The following is a 20,307-nucleotide window of genomic DNA, read 5'->3' as shown; positions in this document are numbered from 1 at the left end:
GGGTCTCAGATCGCCTTTATGCACAGAGGATGAGCTTGTGGATTCAGAGTTAGCAGATGACACTGCAATGTTTCTAGAGGTCTCACATGCTTGTGTTTGTGCTTTCGGACAGCCCTGGATATGTTTTCTTTGGCTGCAGGTGCCAACATTGATTGGCACAAGTCTGTCGGATTTTGGGTCAGTGATTCCCCAAAGATAGATTGGGGCTTAGTTAGATGTGGGGTTTACTTGGATTGAGAGAGGATGTACTGCCAGGTACCAAGTTGGCATTGACATTTCCCCAGCATAGTAGTTTGCACATGTACTCATGAGCATTAAGAGCAAACTTCAGCATTGGAGCAGCAGGAAGCTTGATCTGGCATCCAAATGCAAATGGAGGTGGTGAATACACCTCAAAGGTTTTTGAGCATTTCTTGAGGAAGCATGGAATAAGAAGACATTTGACTTGCAGGTATACACCTCAGCAGAATGGTGTGGCCTGAGAGAAAGAATAGAGTCATATGTGAAGTGGCTAGGGCGATGCTCAATGAAAAGAGCATGCCAGATTACTATTGGGCAGAAGCATGTGCTACTGCAGTGTATATACTGAACAAAACACCTACAGCAGCCATTCATGGAAGCATGCCAGAGATGCGGCTTACAGGTTATAGGCCAGATATTGGACATTCATCACCTCGTGTTGGGTTTGTCATAGAGGATGCATTGGCCAACTTCGCCGCCTCATTAGGAACTTTGTGGTCAGGATTGGATGGCAATGCACACACCTAGGCTAGAGTTGCTTGGGAAACCATTATCAGACCTAAGCATGAGGGGGGATTGAATATCATTGACCCAGAGGTGCAGTGTAAGGCGTTGCTTTGCAAGTTGATTGTCCAAGGATTTCTTCCTGGCACTACCTTGGAAGGACTTTGTCCGAGGATTTCTTCCTAGCACTGAGCTGGTTCATCACCTCGTGTTGTGTTTGTCATAGAGGACGCATTGGCCAACTTCGCTGCCTCATTAGGAACTTTTTGTGGTCAGGGTTGGATGGCACTGCACACACCTAGGCTAGAGTTGCATGGGAAACCATTATTAGACCTAAGCATGAGGGGGGATTGAATATCATTGACCCGAGAGGTGCAGTGTAAGGCGTTGCTTTGCAAGTTGATTGTCCAAGGCTTTCTTCCTAGCACTGAGCCTTGGAAGGACTTTCTCATGGCAACAAGTTATGACATGCACACCAGCCAGGGGTGGTGAGTGGCTCTACAGCTCATGGTTCATCTTTTCTGAGGCAGATCATCGCCCCCCTTCCTCCCCTTTGGTTAGGTCCCTTCTTCGTTATAGACAACCCATTTTGTGGAAGGATTTGATCGTGAATGAGCATGGTAGATCTCTTGGTGCTGCCACACATATCCATTGGGCTGCTTGGGAGATGTTTTTTCCTTTTGTCTTGGAGTGGAAGAGGTTTAAGAGCCTCACGGAGGATCAGAGGGTTGGCCTTACTCAGCACTTGAGGGGAGCTTGTCGGAGGATTATGCAAATTGATGCAGCCATACCCAACCATTGGGTTATAGGGGCTTTTCTGGATGGATCTCCTCACTTGTGGTTTGGGGTTTTTTTAGGGACCGGGGTTCTCCCCTCGCCAGGGAAGGGTGAGATACCATTTTTCTTTTCTGTTCACAATGGGTGGAAGTTGGAGAAATGTGTTGTGCAGGATATGGTTGAGGGCCCCGTGGTTTGGCCCATGAGAGTTGCTGTCAGAGTAGGGAAGCACTTTCATATTGAACCCCCCCCCCATGATTACAGCCTTTGGCTCTTTGGTGGATGCCCTATCAAACATTTGCCTTGGGATGCCGGTGAGTGGGAATGGATGGATGTCACCAATCGGATGAAAAGTTTGCCTTTCCATATCTACACTATGAGGAATGCCAGGCAGCTTGTCTCGGGACAGATTCAGAGAGTCCTACCCTTAGACCTCATTGGGAGTCCTATGGTATTACCTCTGACATTCAGAGGAGTTTTTGGCAGAGGCTATGGCACTCTTACAGGAAGGCACAAATCTCCTCATTCTTTTGGATTTCACTACATGGTGGACTGGCCACCAACCAGTGGAGATCGGTTGTTGGTGTTAGGCCAACTTGCCTGAGATGTGCAGGAGCTTCAGAGACAGTTTATCACTGCCTATGGGAATGCAGGGAAGCACAGAGGATTTGGACTGTTATAGCACACCTATTTGGCAGGATTAGTAAGGATGCCTACATATCTTTTTGGTGCTATCATTTGCTTGACTCAGTTGGCGGTCCCCAGCTTAGGTATGAGGGGGATGACAGGAGTCGCACCATTTTGATCAGACAAGGTGTTGCTCAGCGGGGTTGCCTTCAGGATTTGCTAGATTTAGGATACGCCCCGCCGGCACAAAGATTGGACAGTGCATGGGAGATTATTGCTAGTATTACAGCCTGGCACATCTGGAAGGCTAGATGCACTGAGGCCATAGAGGGTACTATTGTCTTGGACACATAGGGGGTGGGGGAGGGCGTGCCTAGTGCCTAGTAAAATACACTTTGGCGTTGTTTCCTCAACCTATGCCAGGACTCCTCAGAGTTGCCGCTCAAGAAGAGTTGGTATATCTCCCAGTATTGTTTTATCACACATGCTCGTTTCTTGCAGTGAGTGAGAGAGAGGTTAATCCTTTGAGTGAATATATTTAAATGGAGTGATTACACTGTTGACGACCATGTTTTCCTTTGGGAGACGCAGTGGTCTAGGTGGTAGTAAAGACCTGCTTTGGATCCATAATAGAGTGAGACAAGCTCACCTAAGGTATCCATGGTGTAGAGAGAAGAATGGAAAAACCCATGGTTGTCACGGTACGAAAATACGATACCGTACGGGAATTTTTGGTACGATATGAAATTTTCGGATACCGTATGATAAAATACGGTTTTTATTTTTTACACTTACAACCTATGGAGCTTCAAGCTTGAATGTGAGGGAAGGTTGGGAGGGGAGGAGTCTACAGTGCTTGAGGAACCAGAACATGGATATGTGTCTCTCCCGGTTGGATCTCCCGATTGTCTCCAAAAAAGAACGTGGATGGGTAATGCAATACCAAAGGTCTCCCAGTGTAGCGTTTATGACTAAGGGACCGTCCTTGCACAAATACGAGGAGTGCATCTAGGGTGATAAGTTTAGGGACTCCTCTCTAGATCAAAATGGCCATATCCAAATCTTCTCCCTTGTGCATAACTTGAGAATCTAATTGTCTAGCCTACCTATACCAGGGATCCCCAAGTGATGTAGCAAGATTCTCTCATCCTACCAATCAAGTGTACACTACCAGTCTACCTCGCCAGATTTTTTAGGTCTCTCAACAACCCCATATGGAATACTGAGTGGACACAAAAGTTGCGAAGTATTGCGAGCATTTGGGATCTTCGTAAAGCACGGTTTCTATATTTTTTTTAGGATTTGGTTTTTTTTTTCCAAGGGAAAAATTTTGGGAAAAAAAAAACTCGTACCGTACAAAATCGTATGAATTCGTACTGTATCGTACCGTACGAACCTGTTCGTACGCATACGAGAAACAACTATTTGAATGTGGTTTGACATGTTCTCTTAAACACGTCTTCCTGCATGTGCATTAGGCCTATTGTGGCAGCCGGGTAGAGAATTCTTTGTTTGGGTTGAGAGAGGCAATTGGACTGGAGGTTGACTGACATTTTTCATGCAGAATGATTGCGCTCTTAACGACCATGGTTGACCTTTGGATTCCTGTTATAGTATGCGTGTTAGAGTGAGATAGGCTTGGGCAGGGTGCAACATAGGATTTTTGAAATAGGAATCTACTTTTCCTTTCACTAGTGCTAAGCTGGGAAACTTCTGGCATTCCACATATTGTCTGCAGAGTTGGTCTGCATGAGTCTCCCTATACAGACATTTGAAGTTGGAGTGCTTTCTTCTTGCACGTGTCATCCGTTGTGTGAGCTAGGGTGGAGAATTTCTTGTTTAGTTGAGAGGTCATGGTTGGAGAGGAATGATTGTTAACAGAATTGACCAATGCTCAGAGCCGGTTGTGAGCAAGTGTTACATGCAATGGTTGAGGTGGTGAGGACGATCTTTATGAAGTGTGTGAGAGACTCATCAAGGTGTTTAGGACCATCTCTATGTAGAGTGTAAGAGACTCACGCAAGGTCTTCCTGGTGTGCAGTATAGGATTCTTTAAATAGATGGTTACCTTTGACTGGGGTTTAGGTTAGGTAGGTGTCAGCACCCGCATACTGTAGTTTGGTGTGTCCTCTTGTGCACGCAACAGGATTGCAAAACTTTGATTTAAAAAAAAAATATCAAATGGGGCAGGAACATTCTGCATACTGTGGTTTGGTGTGTCCTCTTGTGCATGCAACAGGATTGCAAAACTTGGATTTAAAAAATATATATCAAATGGGGCAGGAACATTCATCTCCTGCTGGACTTCACTAGTACTGAGGGAGCTGATTGTTTTTGTTTATTGTGCATGTGTAAAAAAGCTTTATGCTTTTTACCCATTTATCTCCTTTACCTTGTGCTATTATTGTGTATTTAAGACTTTCTTCTATCTTTACCTTTCCTTTCTCCCATCATGCTGCGTGATTTGACTGTGACAGTAAAGGCCATCATGAGAATGCTAACTTCAGAACTTTTATTCCAGCATTCTCACCTTTGAAAATAAGGTTAGGAGGAACCTTACAAGACAAAGTGATCTACAACGTTGGGCAGCCTTCAATATCTTGTATCTCCTTTTCACAAACACATTCCATGTTTGGGTTCTCTGATGGGTGCCTTCCTATGTGGCGGTGGAATTCTCTTGTCCAATTCTTTCAAGAAACAAAGTTAGTCATTGCAAAATCCTGTCTATATATAATCATCTTTGATCTATCTGGATCTTTCCCTTAGTCTAAAGACTAAAACTCACCATGTGCGAGTTTGTGCAGATCCGAGGTTGCATTTGGGGTCAATGCTTTATATGGACGACACTATGAGAACGGGCACTATGCAGGACCTTGGAATTCAAGCAATGCACGGGATTTTATTCAATATACTGTAGATAAGGGCCTTGAGATGAATGCATGGGAGTTTGGTGAGCTTCTTCTTTTAGCTGATGATTTATCAGACCCTTTTGGGTGTGACCGTGTATGTAACCGCATGTTTTAAACAAGTGTATGTCTCTATCTCTTGTCCTTTTAACATATACTCCCTCCCCGTGTATATGAAGCAAGCAATCATGGACATGCTAAATTGGCCTTTGCAGGCACTTTACACTTACAGTAGACATAAACCTGAAGTGAGTTAAGATTATTACTTTACCCCGAATCAGGAATTTTTGAAATGAAGGATCAAAAAACAGGCTGAAAAGCAGGGTTGGTTGAGATGCTATTCTAGTGTATGAATATATATATGCCAGCTTGTGAAAGGGTTGTGAAGGTTGATCATGTAGGTGGGGTTGTCACTGGCAACGCTGAAATCACGGGCACCTGAGATGAGGACCTTGTACCTGCCGCAGGATGACCTGGCTGTGAGTGGATGAGTAGAGAGCTGAGACTTGCAAATGAGGTGACAGCTCAAGTGCTGAAGGTGTTAACCTAGGACCAAGAGGTCCTGGGTTCAAAACCCCGCTTGGTGCTTTCTCTGCGGCATTGCCTACGGGCGGTGAAAAATCAATAACTACGGGAGGATCTTGGGCCTACGGCCAGTGGGGGAGAGCTGAGACTTCTTGTAGCCAAGCTACTGAGAAGCTCATCCGAACAGTACTTTGTTATAGGCCTTCTCAAGTTCATAACCTGTGCTAGGTCTTGACTCTGACTCTCATTTGTTACAGTGGCATTCCAAAAGGTGAAGATGTTATTCAGAATGGTGTGTCTGCGTGCCGTGAATTATGTCTAGGAGGTAAGTGTGCAGTTGAAGGCTATGCCTTTGCCAAGATTTTTGAAACTGCACTTAACACACAAATGAGGGATCTCCTAGCAGTGTCCTTGCTTCTTAAGAATCAGGTGAATGAGACCCTTGGAAAGACACTTGTGCACAGTACCTTCCTGCATGATCTCATTGAAGGACAATTATAAGTTGCCCTCCAAGAGGGCCCATCATTCATAAGAGCTCAAAAAAAGAGACAGGTAGCCCATCGTTCCGAGGTACTTCCCTTGGGGGACAGCCTGGAGTGCTTTGGAAAAGCTTCTCAATGGTGGAAGGAGACTCGAGAAAGGCCAGAAGAGACGTAAAACCACCAGACAGTTCTGCTACCAATATTCTGTTGTGCCTGGTCTTGCCAGGCACAACAGGGGAAATCTTGATCGACCAAGACGAGGGAGTAGTGGCATTCTCTCAAACACTGGGAGGGTGGCACAGTCGGGTCCTCTAAGCTGGTTGATGCCGTCCTCTATGTTTTTTTTACCCACTCGCCTTTGGCCCGAGATCCTCCCATAGTTACTGTTTTTCACCGCCCATAGGCTCTTTTTATTTGCCCATAGGATCATAGGTCCTAGGCAAACACCTTCACCACTTGGGCTATCACCTCATTGGTGCTGTAGCATGCGCCGAGCTAGGACCGTGTGAAACAACAAAGCCTTTCTTTAAACCTCAGTTTAGTGAGTCTTTAGCAATCCTTTAAAACAGCATACATGAACCTGAAAATAGATGTAGTAGATACGACACTAGATGGGGTCCTGAATTACCCACTGAAAGTATTTGCTTTATTTCTTCTTCTGGAGAACTGTAAACAAGCTGAACTGTGTCCACAAGACTGAGTGGACAAACGGATTGACTGATTGACCACCAAACGCAAGGACAAAGCGACCAAACACTGGGCAAAACTGTGCATAAGCCTTAGGCGACTTTGAAGGATTTTTGACTGATGTTTTTGGGACCGAATATGCCTTGCCTATTTATATGACTCCAGGGTGCAGGTCGGCTGCCCCTACAGCGAGTTGGCTGGCAGAAATTGTCCACGACTGGCATTTAATGCCAGTCAGCTGCAGCAAACTGCTCATGACTAGCATTAATTGCTAGTCGGCTGCCTGAACTGAGTCAGGTGGCTGGTTGGCTGGTTGGCTGGCTGCCTGACCTGGACGATAGGAGCCCCAAGCCATATGGGTCTTGGCCGACAGCCTGCACAGGCCATAAGGCCTCTTGCCTTGCCTTCAAAGGTGGCTAGGTAGTTGGCTTACCCCCTTGCAAGGCTAGCCCACCTTGGGGGCTGCCTTGGGGCTGGCTCCCTCTACATGAAGAGCATCTACATGATCTAATGCCTCTATTGCTATCGTTGACATCTACATGCCCTATATGATGAACACTTGCTGAATTCTCCACAGTGGGTTAAGATGACTGACATGACACTCTAATTGACCTACGTAGCTCCTGCCTGACATGTCCCAGACTGGGCTCACACAAATAAATCCTAAAAGGTACTACTTCTGTACATGATTCTTGCACTGTTGATGAGCCAATGTGTCACCGTGTACCATAGTGCATGGGTGCACGTGACATTCCCTTGTGCTTAGCTTGGCGGCAGGTTCATCGCTTTGAGGTAGTCCGCCGATAAATGTGGATCTCGAGGATGAATTCTTCATCTAGCCAAACGGCTTCATGGGTCCCTCAATCTTTGAACTTGGTATAAAATTGGCGAAGATGTCGTCCAGAACCATGCTTCTCGTGATGTAGAAGGATTTGCTTAGGCTCTATCACCTCTGCTTCATCAGCCATTTCTGGCTGCTGCTCTTCTGGAACATTCTGCAATGACGGTCCAATATAAGGCTTTAACCAAGAGATGTGGAGGACGTTGTGCATCATCCAATTGCTTGGCAATCTGAGTTGCATGGCGACGTCGCTTATCTTCTTTATGATGGGAAAAGGACCAAAACTTTTGAATGACAATTTTGGACAACTCTTGCCCACTTTCTTGAGTCTTTACTTTATGATCCTTAAATATACCCATTCACCTTCTTTAAAATTGACGTCTCTTCGTGACTTATTTGCTTGTTTGGTGTAAGCCTCGCGAGCTTTGTTAGACGCTCTTTGACGGACTCAATGATAGCTGAAAAAGTTTATGTCGTCTTGTTGGCTTCCAAGGAAGGAGAGATCATCCTCGTGAGAAGGGATGAAAATCTTCGACCAAAGGCTGCCTCGTACGAAGTTCTGCCAACAGTGGATGAGTGAGTCTCATTGAGAGTCGCCTGTACCAACGGGAGATGAAGCTCCCACTTCGACTGTTGATCATGGCAGTACGCTTTAAGCACATCGAAAGCCAATTGATTGTAATTCTCGATTTGGCCATCGGTTTGGGAATAGAATGCACTGGACAATTGCAATTTGGTACCAAAGTTGTCGAACAGAGCTCGCCAGAAGTGAGATGTAAACTTTGGGTCCCAATTTGAAGTAATGGTCTGTGGCAAACCACAAACTGGATACCAATGTCGAAGAAAGAGCCAGGCTATATCTTTTGCTGGGTTGTTTGTTTGCATGGTATAAGCAGATAAAATTTACTGAACCTATCAACTGTCGTCATACACCGAGTATTCCGAGATCCAATAGATGCGGGAAGGAATCCATTGAAATGTCGTGAAATGGATCCTCAGGAACGGGCAATGGCTAAAGCAACCCTGCCTGTTTGGTATGAAATACTTTCACTTTTTGACATATGGGACATTGAGAAACATAGTTGTACACATCCCTGCGCATCTTCGGCCAATAAAACGATCTTTCTAACTTCTCCAAGGTACTGTTGATCTTGCGATGACCACAAACAAGTGAACCATGGGCATCATGGAGGAGTGCCGGTCTTTTCTCCCTGACGACACATAGTTGAGCCAACTGTCCTGAATGGTGTAATGACCTGGTTCTGAGTAAAGGGCCATATTGTACGGAGTTCCAAATTCTGGACAATCTATATATGGTGTTTTCATACTGTCTAAATCTTTTCCTTGTATCTCTAACACAGTGGACTCCTGTATTGTCTGAATACTATACTATCTTTGCGACTCAGAGCGTCCGCCACGGGGTTGTTCTCACCCGGTACATACTCAATCATTCCTCGAAATTGTTGGAACAACTGACTCCACTGATGCTGTCTATCGCTCCACTGGGCACATGGCATAGTTTGCAACCACTTCAAGGCCTGGTGGTCTGTCTTCACAATAAATTCCCTTCCATAAAGAAAAGGTTGCCATTGCTTCAAGGCTGTGATAACCCCTGGCAACTCTGTCCTATACATAATAATTTTTTTTGCATCATTCAACTTTCTGCTGTAATACGCCACTGGTGTGCCTTCTTGTTGCAAAACTGCTCCTATGGCGAGATTACTAGTATCGTTGATTACCTCAAAAGGGTCATCCCATGATGTGAGTTTAAGAATAGGTGCTTCGGAAGTTGCCTTTCGCAAAGCAAAGAAAGCCTCTAAAGCCTTACCTATAATTGAAATTTTTGTCTTCTAGTCTTCACACCCTTGAGCAAATTTGTCAATGGTGCTGCAAGGTTAGAAAACTGATCCATATGTGAGCTATATACTTGGCACAAGCCCACGAAGGAACGTATCTATTGGGCTGTCTTTGGAACGTCCCAATCGAGGATTGCCTTTATCTTTTCAGGATCAAGGCGAATGCCATCGGAACCTATCACATAGCCTAGGCACTGAACTTCTTGAACTCCAAATATGCTCTTCTTCGCATTAATGTAGAGTTTGTTGTCTCGCAAGAGCTGCAAGACCTTCTGCACATCTTTCACGTGCTACTTTGCAGTGGTGGAAAAAATAAGAATGTCACCCAAAAAAATGAAAAGACATATACCGATGAGTACGACAAAGACTCGTGACATCATCTTGTTGAATGTTGCCGGTGCATTGTTCAAACCAAAAGGCATGCCCACAAACTCATAATGCCCTCGTTCTGTTCAAAAGGCAATCTTTGGGATATCGGCCTCGAAAATCCTGACTTGATGATAGCTACTTTTGAGGTCGATCTTTGTAAAGTATTGAGCACCATTGAGCCTTTCAAGGATGTACTCTATCCTTGGCATTGGGAACTTATTCTTGATTCTCAACTTGTTCAAGGCTCGGTAATCCATACAGAAACGTACGGTCTTATCTTTCTTCTGCACAAACAGAATCAGTGCAGCAAATGGAGAGGAAAAAGGCCTGATGAAACTAGACCTTGGCAACTGTGCTAGTTGTGTCTCCAACTCAGCTTCCAACGCCTTGGAAAGACGATACAGAAACTTACTGGGTGACTCAGCTCCAGGTACCAATGAGGATGAGAGGGTGGGGGTCTTGGTGGAAGATCATCCTTCAACATGATGTCTTGAAACCGTTGGAGGAGGCCGGTCATCTGAGTTCTAATGGAGTTGCGGTGAATGTCACTATCTGTTGTGGGCGGACATAGATCATCGCACACTCAATTCCCTTTCTGATAGCTCTACTGGCTTGAAGGTGGGAAATAAGTGGAATACCTGAATACTCCGATCCTCGCGAATGATAGTAGGCTCAGGTAAACCTTCGACGATTGTGAAGGTGTCTTGTCTCCAATCAGGAATGGGCGCATAGTGGCGGAACCACTGAATCCCAAGAATCATGTCGCACTGTGGGGCGAGACAATGAAGTCCCTCTGAAACTGAGCCTTCTGAACTGTGAAGGTATACTGTTAAGCTTTCTGAGAAATATGAGTACATAGGCTGGGAGTGAACCTGTCCACGTCCAAATGGTATGGCACAAGGGCACATTTCATCTTGGTCGCCAACTGCAAAGAGATGGCATCTTCTGAACTGCCCATGTCGAAGAGAACAACAAACTGTTGTCCCTTCGCGGTGCCATAAGCTCTGATAAGACTTCAACTTTGCTCTCCTGCTTATCATCGAATACCATTGCGAGTACCGCATTCAAAGCGGGCAAAAGTTAAACGTCATTGGTGGTTGAGGGTGAGGGTGGAGGGGGTGGTACAGTTGTGGCGGTAGCCACTGTAGAGGCTGGTTGTTTGCTCTTTTGCACCTGCCATTTGGTACAATCCTTCTTGGCATGTCCCGTGTGGTGGTAGAAAAAACAACGGTTCTCTTTGAAGTACCATTCCTTCTCATCTGATTGCAGGAATCCTCTAGTAAGGCCCTCCTTGATCTTTCTTCAGGGGTCTTCTTAGGTCCATCTTGTCACTCGTTTCTCGGAGCTATTCTGGCCCTTTCTCTTTTGATCCTTGTTGTTGTTGGGAGCCCCCATACCTGACTGCTGGGAAGACGCTTGGTTCTGCTGGTTGGTCTGCGTCTACTGTGGTTTGGGGGTCTTGGGCTTGCCTCCATTGGGCATCATCTCATGATTCTGTGCAAGAGTCAAAGCTCCGAGGTTCAAAATTCCGAACGGGAAATCGAATGTTTGGATCCAATCCCCGAATGAACTGCTTGAGCTTCTCCTCCTCAGACTTCCCCAACTGTTGAGGTGATGTGATCACCTTGTTGGAGTAAGTGAGCACAGGGGAACCGTTTTGGGTGAGTTTGTAGAACTCATCTTCTAGATTTGTTGTGTACTGCGGTCCGCGGAGATAGAAACGTGGTCTTCAAATCTGACACAAAAGTGTCCCAATCATAGTCTAGTAAGCTAGTGTAAGGATCTTTAGGCAAGACTGACCTGACACTGGGAGACTGACCTACGTAGCTCGTGCTTGTCCCGGACTGGGCTCACAAAGGGGTCACGGCATACGACAAATAAATCCTAAAAGGTACTACTTCTGTACATGATTCTTGCACTGTTGATGAGCTAGTGTGTCATCGTGTACCACAGTGCATGGGTGCACGTGACAGGTGCCATCCTTTGTGTTGTGTCCCAGAGATGCAAAGAAATTGTCGCAATGCACAACGGAAATAAAGATAACTATTGTAGAGAGCAAAAACGCAGAAAAGAGAGAGAGAGAGAAGTTGTATAAACTTTGCTATATACACTAGAAAATCATGTGATACAAGAGAAATGTGGGGGGCAGGGCCAATATATATGGCCCTTGGTTGCTGGTCGGCTAGCCCAAAAACAGCTGACAGCAGTCAGAGAAGCTCATGAGCAGCAAACAACTCAGTCAGCCAGGAGAGGCAGTCGGCCAGCCAGCACTGAGGAAGAAGTCGGGTAGCACCAGTCCAGTCGGCCAGCAGTAGACACAGCCGACAGCCCTCCCACAGCTAGCAAAAAATGGAAAAATACTATGGAAGTGAGGAAAAATGGGGGAACACCTAAAATGGCAGGCACACCCACAACAGAGGCCCTGATCTTAAACCAATTGCAGGGACGTAAAGAACACGAGAGGAATGCTTCCCTCCTTTGCCATCGAGAATGATCTCATTGCTGCCCTCACTATGAATCGGTATAGTGGAATTGTAGCCAACTGACTGCCGTTTAAGATCCTGAAAAATCTCTCGTGAAGGAGTCATGTTCCAAGAATCCGCTCCCGAGTATCCCTGGCGGTGAAACGAACTGCCTCCTCGCTCAAAGAAGATGAAGCATCTGTGTCCAAAATCTCCAAGTGCACAAAGGCTGGAGTCTTTGCAGCTAAAGCTGAAGAATTAGCACTCTTCGAGGTACTCCGCTTCAAACCGGCCTCTGGTAGAAACCAAAGTGCGGTAGACTAGCAGTCACCCAATCCAATTGTAGTCCATACAAAAAAAACAAATAAACAGGAGCTAGAGTGCTCCAAAACAAAAAGGAGAACGACACCTGTTGGTCCCAAAGCTTGGCGCCCCTTTCGGTACTTTATTCAATTTCAATGGAAAGATTTAGATAATTACAACATGGCCATCCATGGCTCGTATGTCTGCAAGTCCAATCTGCCAATCCTCAGTACCTCTTAGCATAGAGGTTACACAGCCTTGTGTCCCAAGAACACCACACTGTTATCACCTCTAATCTGCTAAGTCTGTACATCCATGAGGCTTTGAATAAGCATCTGGCTGAACCATGCACATATTCATAATCTCAGCCATGAAAACCAGTCCACAAACTCATCCAAAACAGCCCACAAACTTGTCTTGTTTCCAGCCTCTGAAGTGCCAAACCCTTCCTCTCACAAAGGGCTAGAGAGAACCACTCTAGAGCAGTCTTGAGCCAGTGAAAAGAGAGACTTCAAAAGACATCACCTGCAGTCCCACTTGCTCACAAAGAAAGAGAAACTTACAGTCTTGATGTCGGTTTCCACAAGGAAGAAAAGACTCGAGGAAAAGCCCCGAACTGTCTTGTCCTCTTGTCTTGCAGACGGAAGAGGGAGAATACTTGTGAGAGAACCTGCTGTCCAGCCTTATGTTCCCTTCTCACAACTCACACTTCCCAACTGACAACCATCTTCTTGCCAAAAGCAAAGGAGAGAGAAAGAGGTGAACCTGTAGGCGCCTGTTTGCTCTGCAGCCAGTAGCCAACCAGCGCTCCAAGAACTAAAGAGAGAGAGAGAGAGAAAAGAGTCTTGAATCTCTGTTCTGTAGTACAGCCAGCAATCAGCCTTTATGATCTCCCTCTTGAAACCAGTCCTGAATTCTGCGCTGCCTACCTACAGTCCCTCCAGAAGGCAAGCATGAAAGAAGCGCAGCCCTGCAGCCCCTGAAAGAAACGCAGCCCTGCAGCACCTGCCTGTATGCGCCTTTTTTTTTCAGAAAGATCTCCACGCTGCCTGCAAATAGTGCCGCTTGTCTACTCTCTCTCCAAAAGCCAGAAAAAAGAGGGGCGCCGCCTGCAGCCTGTATAAGCGCTTCCTTTTTCAGAAATTCCCCCACGCCTGCAGTCCATGCTGCCTGCCACCTTGCTCTTTCTAAAAGCAAGAGAGAGAGAAAAAAAAGGAGAGAGGCGTGTACTTCCAAAAATGGAGTAACCCTCCCCAAACTTATCCTAGGGGCCCTCATAAAGTTTATTAAGACTTTCCTAGGGACCACTTATGCCTAGTGGCCACCCAAGGTTATAAAGATTAAAAACTTTATTCCCTTGGTCCCCCTTCACACTTGGGGGTCCACACTCAAGTATGAATCATTAAATGTTTATCTTGCTCACCGACCACCATGCCCACACTTCTGCTGTACCAATTTTACAGAGTCATGACATAACCCCCTCTTGAAAAATGGCAAGCATCCTTGATTGCAATCTGGTGATACAGCAAGACATCCAAAGTGAAAAGTACAATATGGCAAGATCAGCGTCCCAATCTCTCTAAGCCATGCATATGTAGCAACATTCACTACGAACCAATGGTGTAGTAATAGTCATGACATAACCCCCTCTTGAAAAATGGCAAGCGTCCTTGATTGCAATCTGGTGATACAGCAAGACATCCAAAGTGAAAAGTACAATATGGCAAGATCAGCGTCCCAATCTCTCTAAGCCATGCATATGTAGCAACATTCACTACGAACCAATGGTGTAGTAATAGTCCAAGTTGTATACCATTGTGAACCGTACACAACCACAACATCCAATGTGACTAGTACACATATATCATAGAAGTCCCACAAACAGATGTACTGTCAGCCATCAGTACCTTCGGGTGAGACAAAAGCTGCACCAAGCGACCTCTAGATGTCATCTGAGCCTGTCTGTATCAAGGGAGCGGAGGTGCTATCCCCCTCTTGAGTATCAGGCAATGCTCTAGACCCATGCTCTGCTGAATCTGAATGAGCCGTAACAAGAGTCAGCTCCAACTCAAAGGCATCGAGATAAAGCTGCAAAACCTGAGGTGAATCTGCTAAGTCACCTTCCTCCATCCACTTCGCATCCATCGGTGAATAGTTCTTGAACTTCACAAGATAGCGACGGGAAACTTTACCTCGTACCTTTCTTTCCTTATGTGCCAGTATCTGCTCTGGAATAAGAACCTCATCAAGTTCCTCAACTTCCGGTTGAGCCTCATCTGATACATCCCCACGGAAAGGTCTAAGTAGACTCACATGAAATGCATTGTGAATCCTCCAGTGATCTGGTAGCTTCAAACGATAGGCCACCTCACCAATCTTTTCCAATACTTGAAAAGGTCCATAATAGCACATGCTCAACTTAAGGAATAAGCACTCTTTACCCTTCATCTTTTTGAGCCTTGCTTTCTCAAATCGCAAAAGAACCCAATCACCCAATGCAAACTCTAATGCACGTCTGTGACGGTCTGCTGCTTTCTTTTGCTTTTGTTGAGTTTTTTGGAGTGCCAACTTAACTCTCCTATAAGCTTCATTCATATTCTCCACATACTGGTCACCTCAAAGATTTTATCCTGTGTGCGCAAAATAGGTGGTACCTTCTTCCGTCCTTCCACAATCTCAAAAGATGCCTTGCCCGTTGAGATATGGACGGTGTGGTTATCAGCAAACTCCACCAAAGGAAGATACTTTTCCCATTGTTGCTTGTGCTCTGACACATAACACTTAAGAAGATCTAACACTATGGAATTAGCCTCTTCCGATTGACCATCTATCTGTGGATGAAACAATGATGAAAACTTGAGAGTTGTACCCATGTTGTCAAACAACCCTCTCCAAAATAAACTCGTCATCCGTGGATCACGGTCACTAATGATAGATGAAGGCATGCCATGATACTTGAAGATGTTCGCCATGAACAACTTCACCATGTGATCAACTTTGATCGTCTTACACACGGGAATGAAATGAGCCTGCTTACTGAACCTGCATATGATAGTCCAAATGCCATCATTCCCCGTTTGTGTCCTTGGAAGATCAAATATAAAATCCATGGCAATGCTTTCCCATGGTCTATCTGGAATAGGTAAAGGCTGAAGTAACCCTGGTCTCTTTTGACGGTCAAACTTCACCTTCTGACATACGATGCATTGTCTAACAAAAGCATCAACATCTCTTCTCAAGGTCGGTCAATAAAAGAAAGCCTCAACTGTCTTTACCGTGGCGTCAATACCTCTATGACGTGCATACGGTGGAGCATGACTTTCAATCATAACCTTGAGTCGTAACTACCTAGTAACACAGTCTACCATGCATCGACAAAAAGCCATCCTTGAGAGTATAATGATCATGCCGTTGACCCTCAGACATCTGATCATAGACCCTTCCAAAATCCTCATCCTGGGCATACTGCTCTTTCATCTCATCAAGCTCATGATGATAAGCAAGTGAAACTGCTGCGACCTATGGCTCGCGTGACAAGGCATCTGCCACAACATTCTTTTTGCCTTCCACATGTACAATCTGAAAGTGGAACATAGACAAAGTTGGTCCATCTCATATGCTTCTCAGAAAGTTTAGTTTGCATGAGGAAATAACGCAAGGTTTGATGATCTGTCTGCACAATGAAATCAGCCCCAAGCAAATAGTGTTTCCATGTAGAAAGAGCGCGAATTACAGCCAACATCTCTTTCTCATAAAACGGTAAATGCTTCTTGGCATTCTGTAATATACGACTCTCATAGGCTATCACATGTCCTTCCTGCATGAGAACTGCCCCAATGCTGTTCCCACATGCATCACACTGGACAACAAAAGCCTTCAGGAGATCCGGTAATACCAATACGGGATCCGAAGTAAGCTTTTCTTTAAGCTTTTTAAAGGCTGCAATTTCCCGATCAGCCCATCGAAACGGAGTTCCCTTCTTTGTTAAAGCATGAAGGGGTGAAGCAATCTCAGCAAAATACCGTATGTACTGCCTGTAATAAGAACACAATCCCAAAAAGCTGCGTACATCATGCACGGTCCTCAAATCTAGCCAATTGAGAATTGCTTCCACTTTCGAAGGATCCATACGGACTCCATCTTTAGACACGATATGCCCCAAGAAGTGTATCTCTTCCAAGAAGAACTCACTCTTCTTGCCATTAATGACCAACCTATGCTTCCAGAGTTCTTCAAACACAATGGCCAAATGCTTCCTATGCTCCTCCTCTGCACGTGAATGCACAATCATATCATCAAAGAATGTGCCCACAAACGCTCTATGAGACCGGAAAATCTTGTCCATCATCCTGTTAAATGTGGCAGGAGCATTTGTCAAACCAAAGGACATGATCAAGAACTCATATAGCCCAAAAGTGGTCCGAAATGCTGTCTTATGCACATCCTCGGGTCTAATGCGTATATGATGATACCCGCTTTTCAAGTCTATCCGACTAAAGACTGTGGAGCCCTGTAAGTGGTCCAATACGTCATCGATCCTCAGAATAGGAAATCGATTCTTGATGGTGTTCTTGTTTAGCACCCTGTAATCTATACACATGCGCCAAGAAACATCTTTCTTTTGCACTAAGAGCACAGGTGAGCAAAAGGGTGATAAGCTAGGCTGAATCAACCCCTTTTTTAACAACTCCTGTACCTGGCTCATAATTTCCTCTTGTTGGGCTGCACTAACACGGTACGACGGTCTATTTGGTGGAATACTCCCCGGAATAAGATCAATAGTATGATATTCTGGCCTTTCCGGAGGAAGTTCTCTTGGCAATGACTCGGAAAAATAATATTGGAACTCACGTAAGAAATCAGTCCTGTCTTTATCTAACATAGACAAATTAGAATTAGACTCATCATCTTTTGCATCCTTTACAAAAACCAAGTACGCGGAAAGATGCTTTTTCATTACTGATGAAATGGCCGAAGCTGATACAATAGGAACAGATTCCCCTTTAAGCTTTACATCCAAAATATGCTCTTTCCCTCTATGAGTCAAACTAATCTTCTTGTTGTACGTATCCACCACCGCATGTACTCTATGGCACCATGGCATACCCAATAAAACATCACATCCATCAAGTGGCATGATAAAGAACTCCTCACTGTCCACATAACCCTGCACATGAAGCCTCAGCTTCCCATGCTATCATTACATCCACCTCAAATGTAGATGTGAGCCACACGGAAGAGAAAACATGTTTAACCTGTATCCAAGTAGATGATGCTACGCCCTGCAAAAGAAGAGTGGACCACCACTGCAAGGCATTGCCCTTGAGAAAAGTCGCAGCTTTTCTCACCTTAGAGGATTCCGTGTAATTTCCACCAGAAAAAGCAGCATCAAACTGCTGTAAAAAGGTAAGTGCCTTTAGCTTGTCTTTGGCCCCGCTGAATGTGTCAAATTTCACTGCAGCTCCCCCTTCCTTATAATCCTTCGCCTTACCCATAGATGTTAGATTATCGTAAGGAAGTGGCTTCACAAGATTGCTACCCCCAGCATTCATGCCCATCATAGGGTCAACATTGCCAATTCCCACACCTGGCATATCATGCATTCCTGCTGATCCCCCCATGTTTCCAAACATACCACTATGCATACCAGGCTGCATGCCCCCATACATGTTTCCTTGCATTTCGGGCTGCATACCACCATACATATTCCCCTGCATACGAGGCTGAAAATTAGCTCCAAAATTCCCTTGCATTCCGATGCCTCCCTGAGGGTATCCCCCAGTCATTGATTGGAACACGGAACCACCGCCAAAATAGCCTGGATGCATAGACTGCTGCGGAATAGGTGGCTGTCCGAAAAAGAAACTCTGTGGGTTTGCACCAAAAGTGTTCTAACGGTCCAAAAGCAGGATCATGTGGGAAGGCACCACTATTGCCCTGAGGTGGGTTCCTATAACGCTCTTTCTTCTTCTTCTTCTTAGGTTCAAAAGGGGCTCTCATAAATTCAGCAAACTTCTCACTTTGTGTGAGCTGCATGAACACATCCACTGCCCCTGCCAAACGAGCTTTAAACTGGGCATCATCTTCCTCTTGACTTGGCATGTCTTCTGGCTGCGTTACATCTTCATAACGTGCATCTTCTGCAGCCTGTTCTCCTACAAGTATATCCTCAGATTCATTTCTCTCAGGAGAGGTTTCCTGCTCTTTCTCATCATCATAAAAAAAGTCATCTTCTGTGTCTGACATCTTGCTGAAATTTTTAGCAATAGCTTTCCTCGAGACAACCACGAGCTCACCCCCTTAAGAAAGTTGATGATGGTCCCGGCAACAACGGAACCTTGAAACCGGCCTCTGGTAGAAACCAAAGTGCGGTAGACTAGCAGTCACCCAATCCAATTGTAGTCCAGGCAAAAAAAACAAATAAACAGGAGCTAGAGTGCTCCAAAACAAAAAGGAGAACAACACCTGTTGGCCCCAAAGCTTGGCGCCCCTTTCGATATTTCTTTATTCAATTTCAATGGAAAGATTTAGATGATTACAACATGGCCATCCATGGCTCGTATGTCTGCAAGTCCAATCTGCCAATCCTCAGTACCTCTTAGCATAGAGGTTACACAACCTTGTGTCCCAAGAACACCACACTGTTATCACCTCTAATCTGCTAAGTCTGTACACATCCATGAGGCTTTGAATAAGCATCTGACTGAACCATGCACATAGCCATAATCTCAGCCATGAAAACTAGTCCACAAACTCATCCAAAACAGCCCACAAACTTGTCTTGTTTCCAGCCTCTGAAGTGCCAAACCCTTCCTCTCACAAAGGGCTAGAGCGAACCACTCTAGAGCAGTCTTGAGCCAATGAAAAGAGAGACTTCAAAAGACATCACCTGCAGTCCCACTTGCTCACAAAGAAAGAGAAACTTACAGTCTTGATGTCAGTTTCCACAAGGAAGAAAAGACTCGAGGAAAAGCCCCGAACTGTCTTGTCCTCTTGTCTTGCAGCCGGAAGAGGGAGAATACTTGTGAGAGAACCTGCTGTCCAGCCTTATGTTCCCTTCTCACAACTCACACTTCCCAACTGACAACCATCTTCTTGCCAAAAGCAAAGGAGAGAGAAAGAGGTGAACCTGTAGGCGCCTGTTTGCTCTGCAGTCAGTAGCCGACCAGCTCTTCAAGAACTAAAGAGACACAGAGAGAGAAAAGAGTCTTGAATCTCTGTTCTGTTGCACAGCCAGCAATCAGCCTTGATGATCTCCCTCTTGAAACCAGTCCTGAATTCTGCGCTGCCTACCTACAGTCCCTCCAGAAGGCAAGCATGAAAGAAGCGCAGCCCTGCAGCCCCTGAAAAAAATGCAGCCCTGCAGCACCTGCCTGTATGCGCCTTTTTTTTCCAGAAAGATCTCCACGCTGCCTGCAAATAGTGCCGCCTGTCTACTCTCTCTCCAAAAGCCAGAACAAAGAGGGGCGCCGCCTGCTGCAGCCTGTATAAGCGCTTCCTTTTTCAGAAATTCCCCCATGCCTGCAGTCCACGCTGCCTGCCACCTTGCTCTTTCTAAAAGCAAGAGGAGAGAAAAAAAAAGGAGAGAGGCGTGTACTTCCAAAAATGGAGTAACCCTCCCCAAACTTATCCTAGGGGCCCTCATAAAGTTTATTAAGACTTTCCTAGGGACCACTTATGCCTAGTGGCCACCCAAGGTTATAAAGATTAAAAACTTTATTCCCTTGG

General features: G+C 45.4%; 1 protein-coding gene across 8 annotated transcripts in view; it reads left to right on the top strand.

Moving 5' to 3' along the window:
• The window catches only part of LOC147609554 (heparanase-like protein 3), a 44,516-nt gene that overhangs the window by 8,954 nt on the left and 15,255 nt on the right, over positions 1 to 20,307 (top strand). For all 8 annotated transcript variants that reach the window (XM_086787546.1, XM_086787550.1, XM_086787545.1 and 5 more), the window contains exons 3-4: positions 4,670 to 4,850; positions 4,953 to 5,098. In XM_086787546.1, the coding sequence (XP_086643672.1) occupies positions 4,670 to 4,850; positions 4,953 to 5,098 (327 nt within the window). The remainder of the gene's footprint in view (positions 1 to 4,669; positions 4,851 to 4,952; positions 5,099 to 20,307) is intronic.

This window comes from Cibotium barometz, chromosome 51 (genome assembly GCF_041138505.1).
Source record: "Cibotium barometz isolate CiBa-2024 chromosome 51, ASM4113850v1, whole genome shotgun sequence".
In the NCBI taxonomy this organism is placed as follows: domain Eukaryota; kingdom Viridiplantae; phylum Streptophyta; class Polypodiopsida; order Cyatheales; family Cibotiaceae; genus Cibotium; species Cibotium barometz.
Note: the sequence above shows the minus strand (reverse complement) of the source record. Positions and strands in the feature narration are given on the sequence as shown.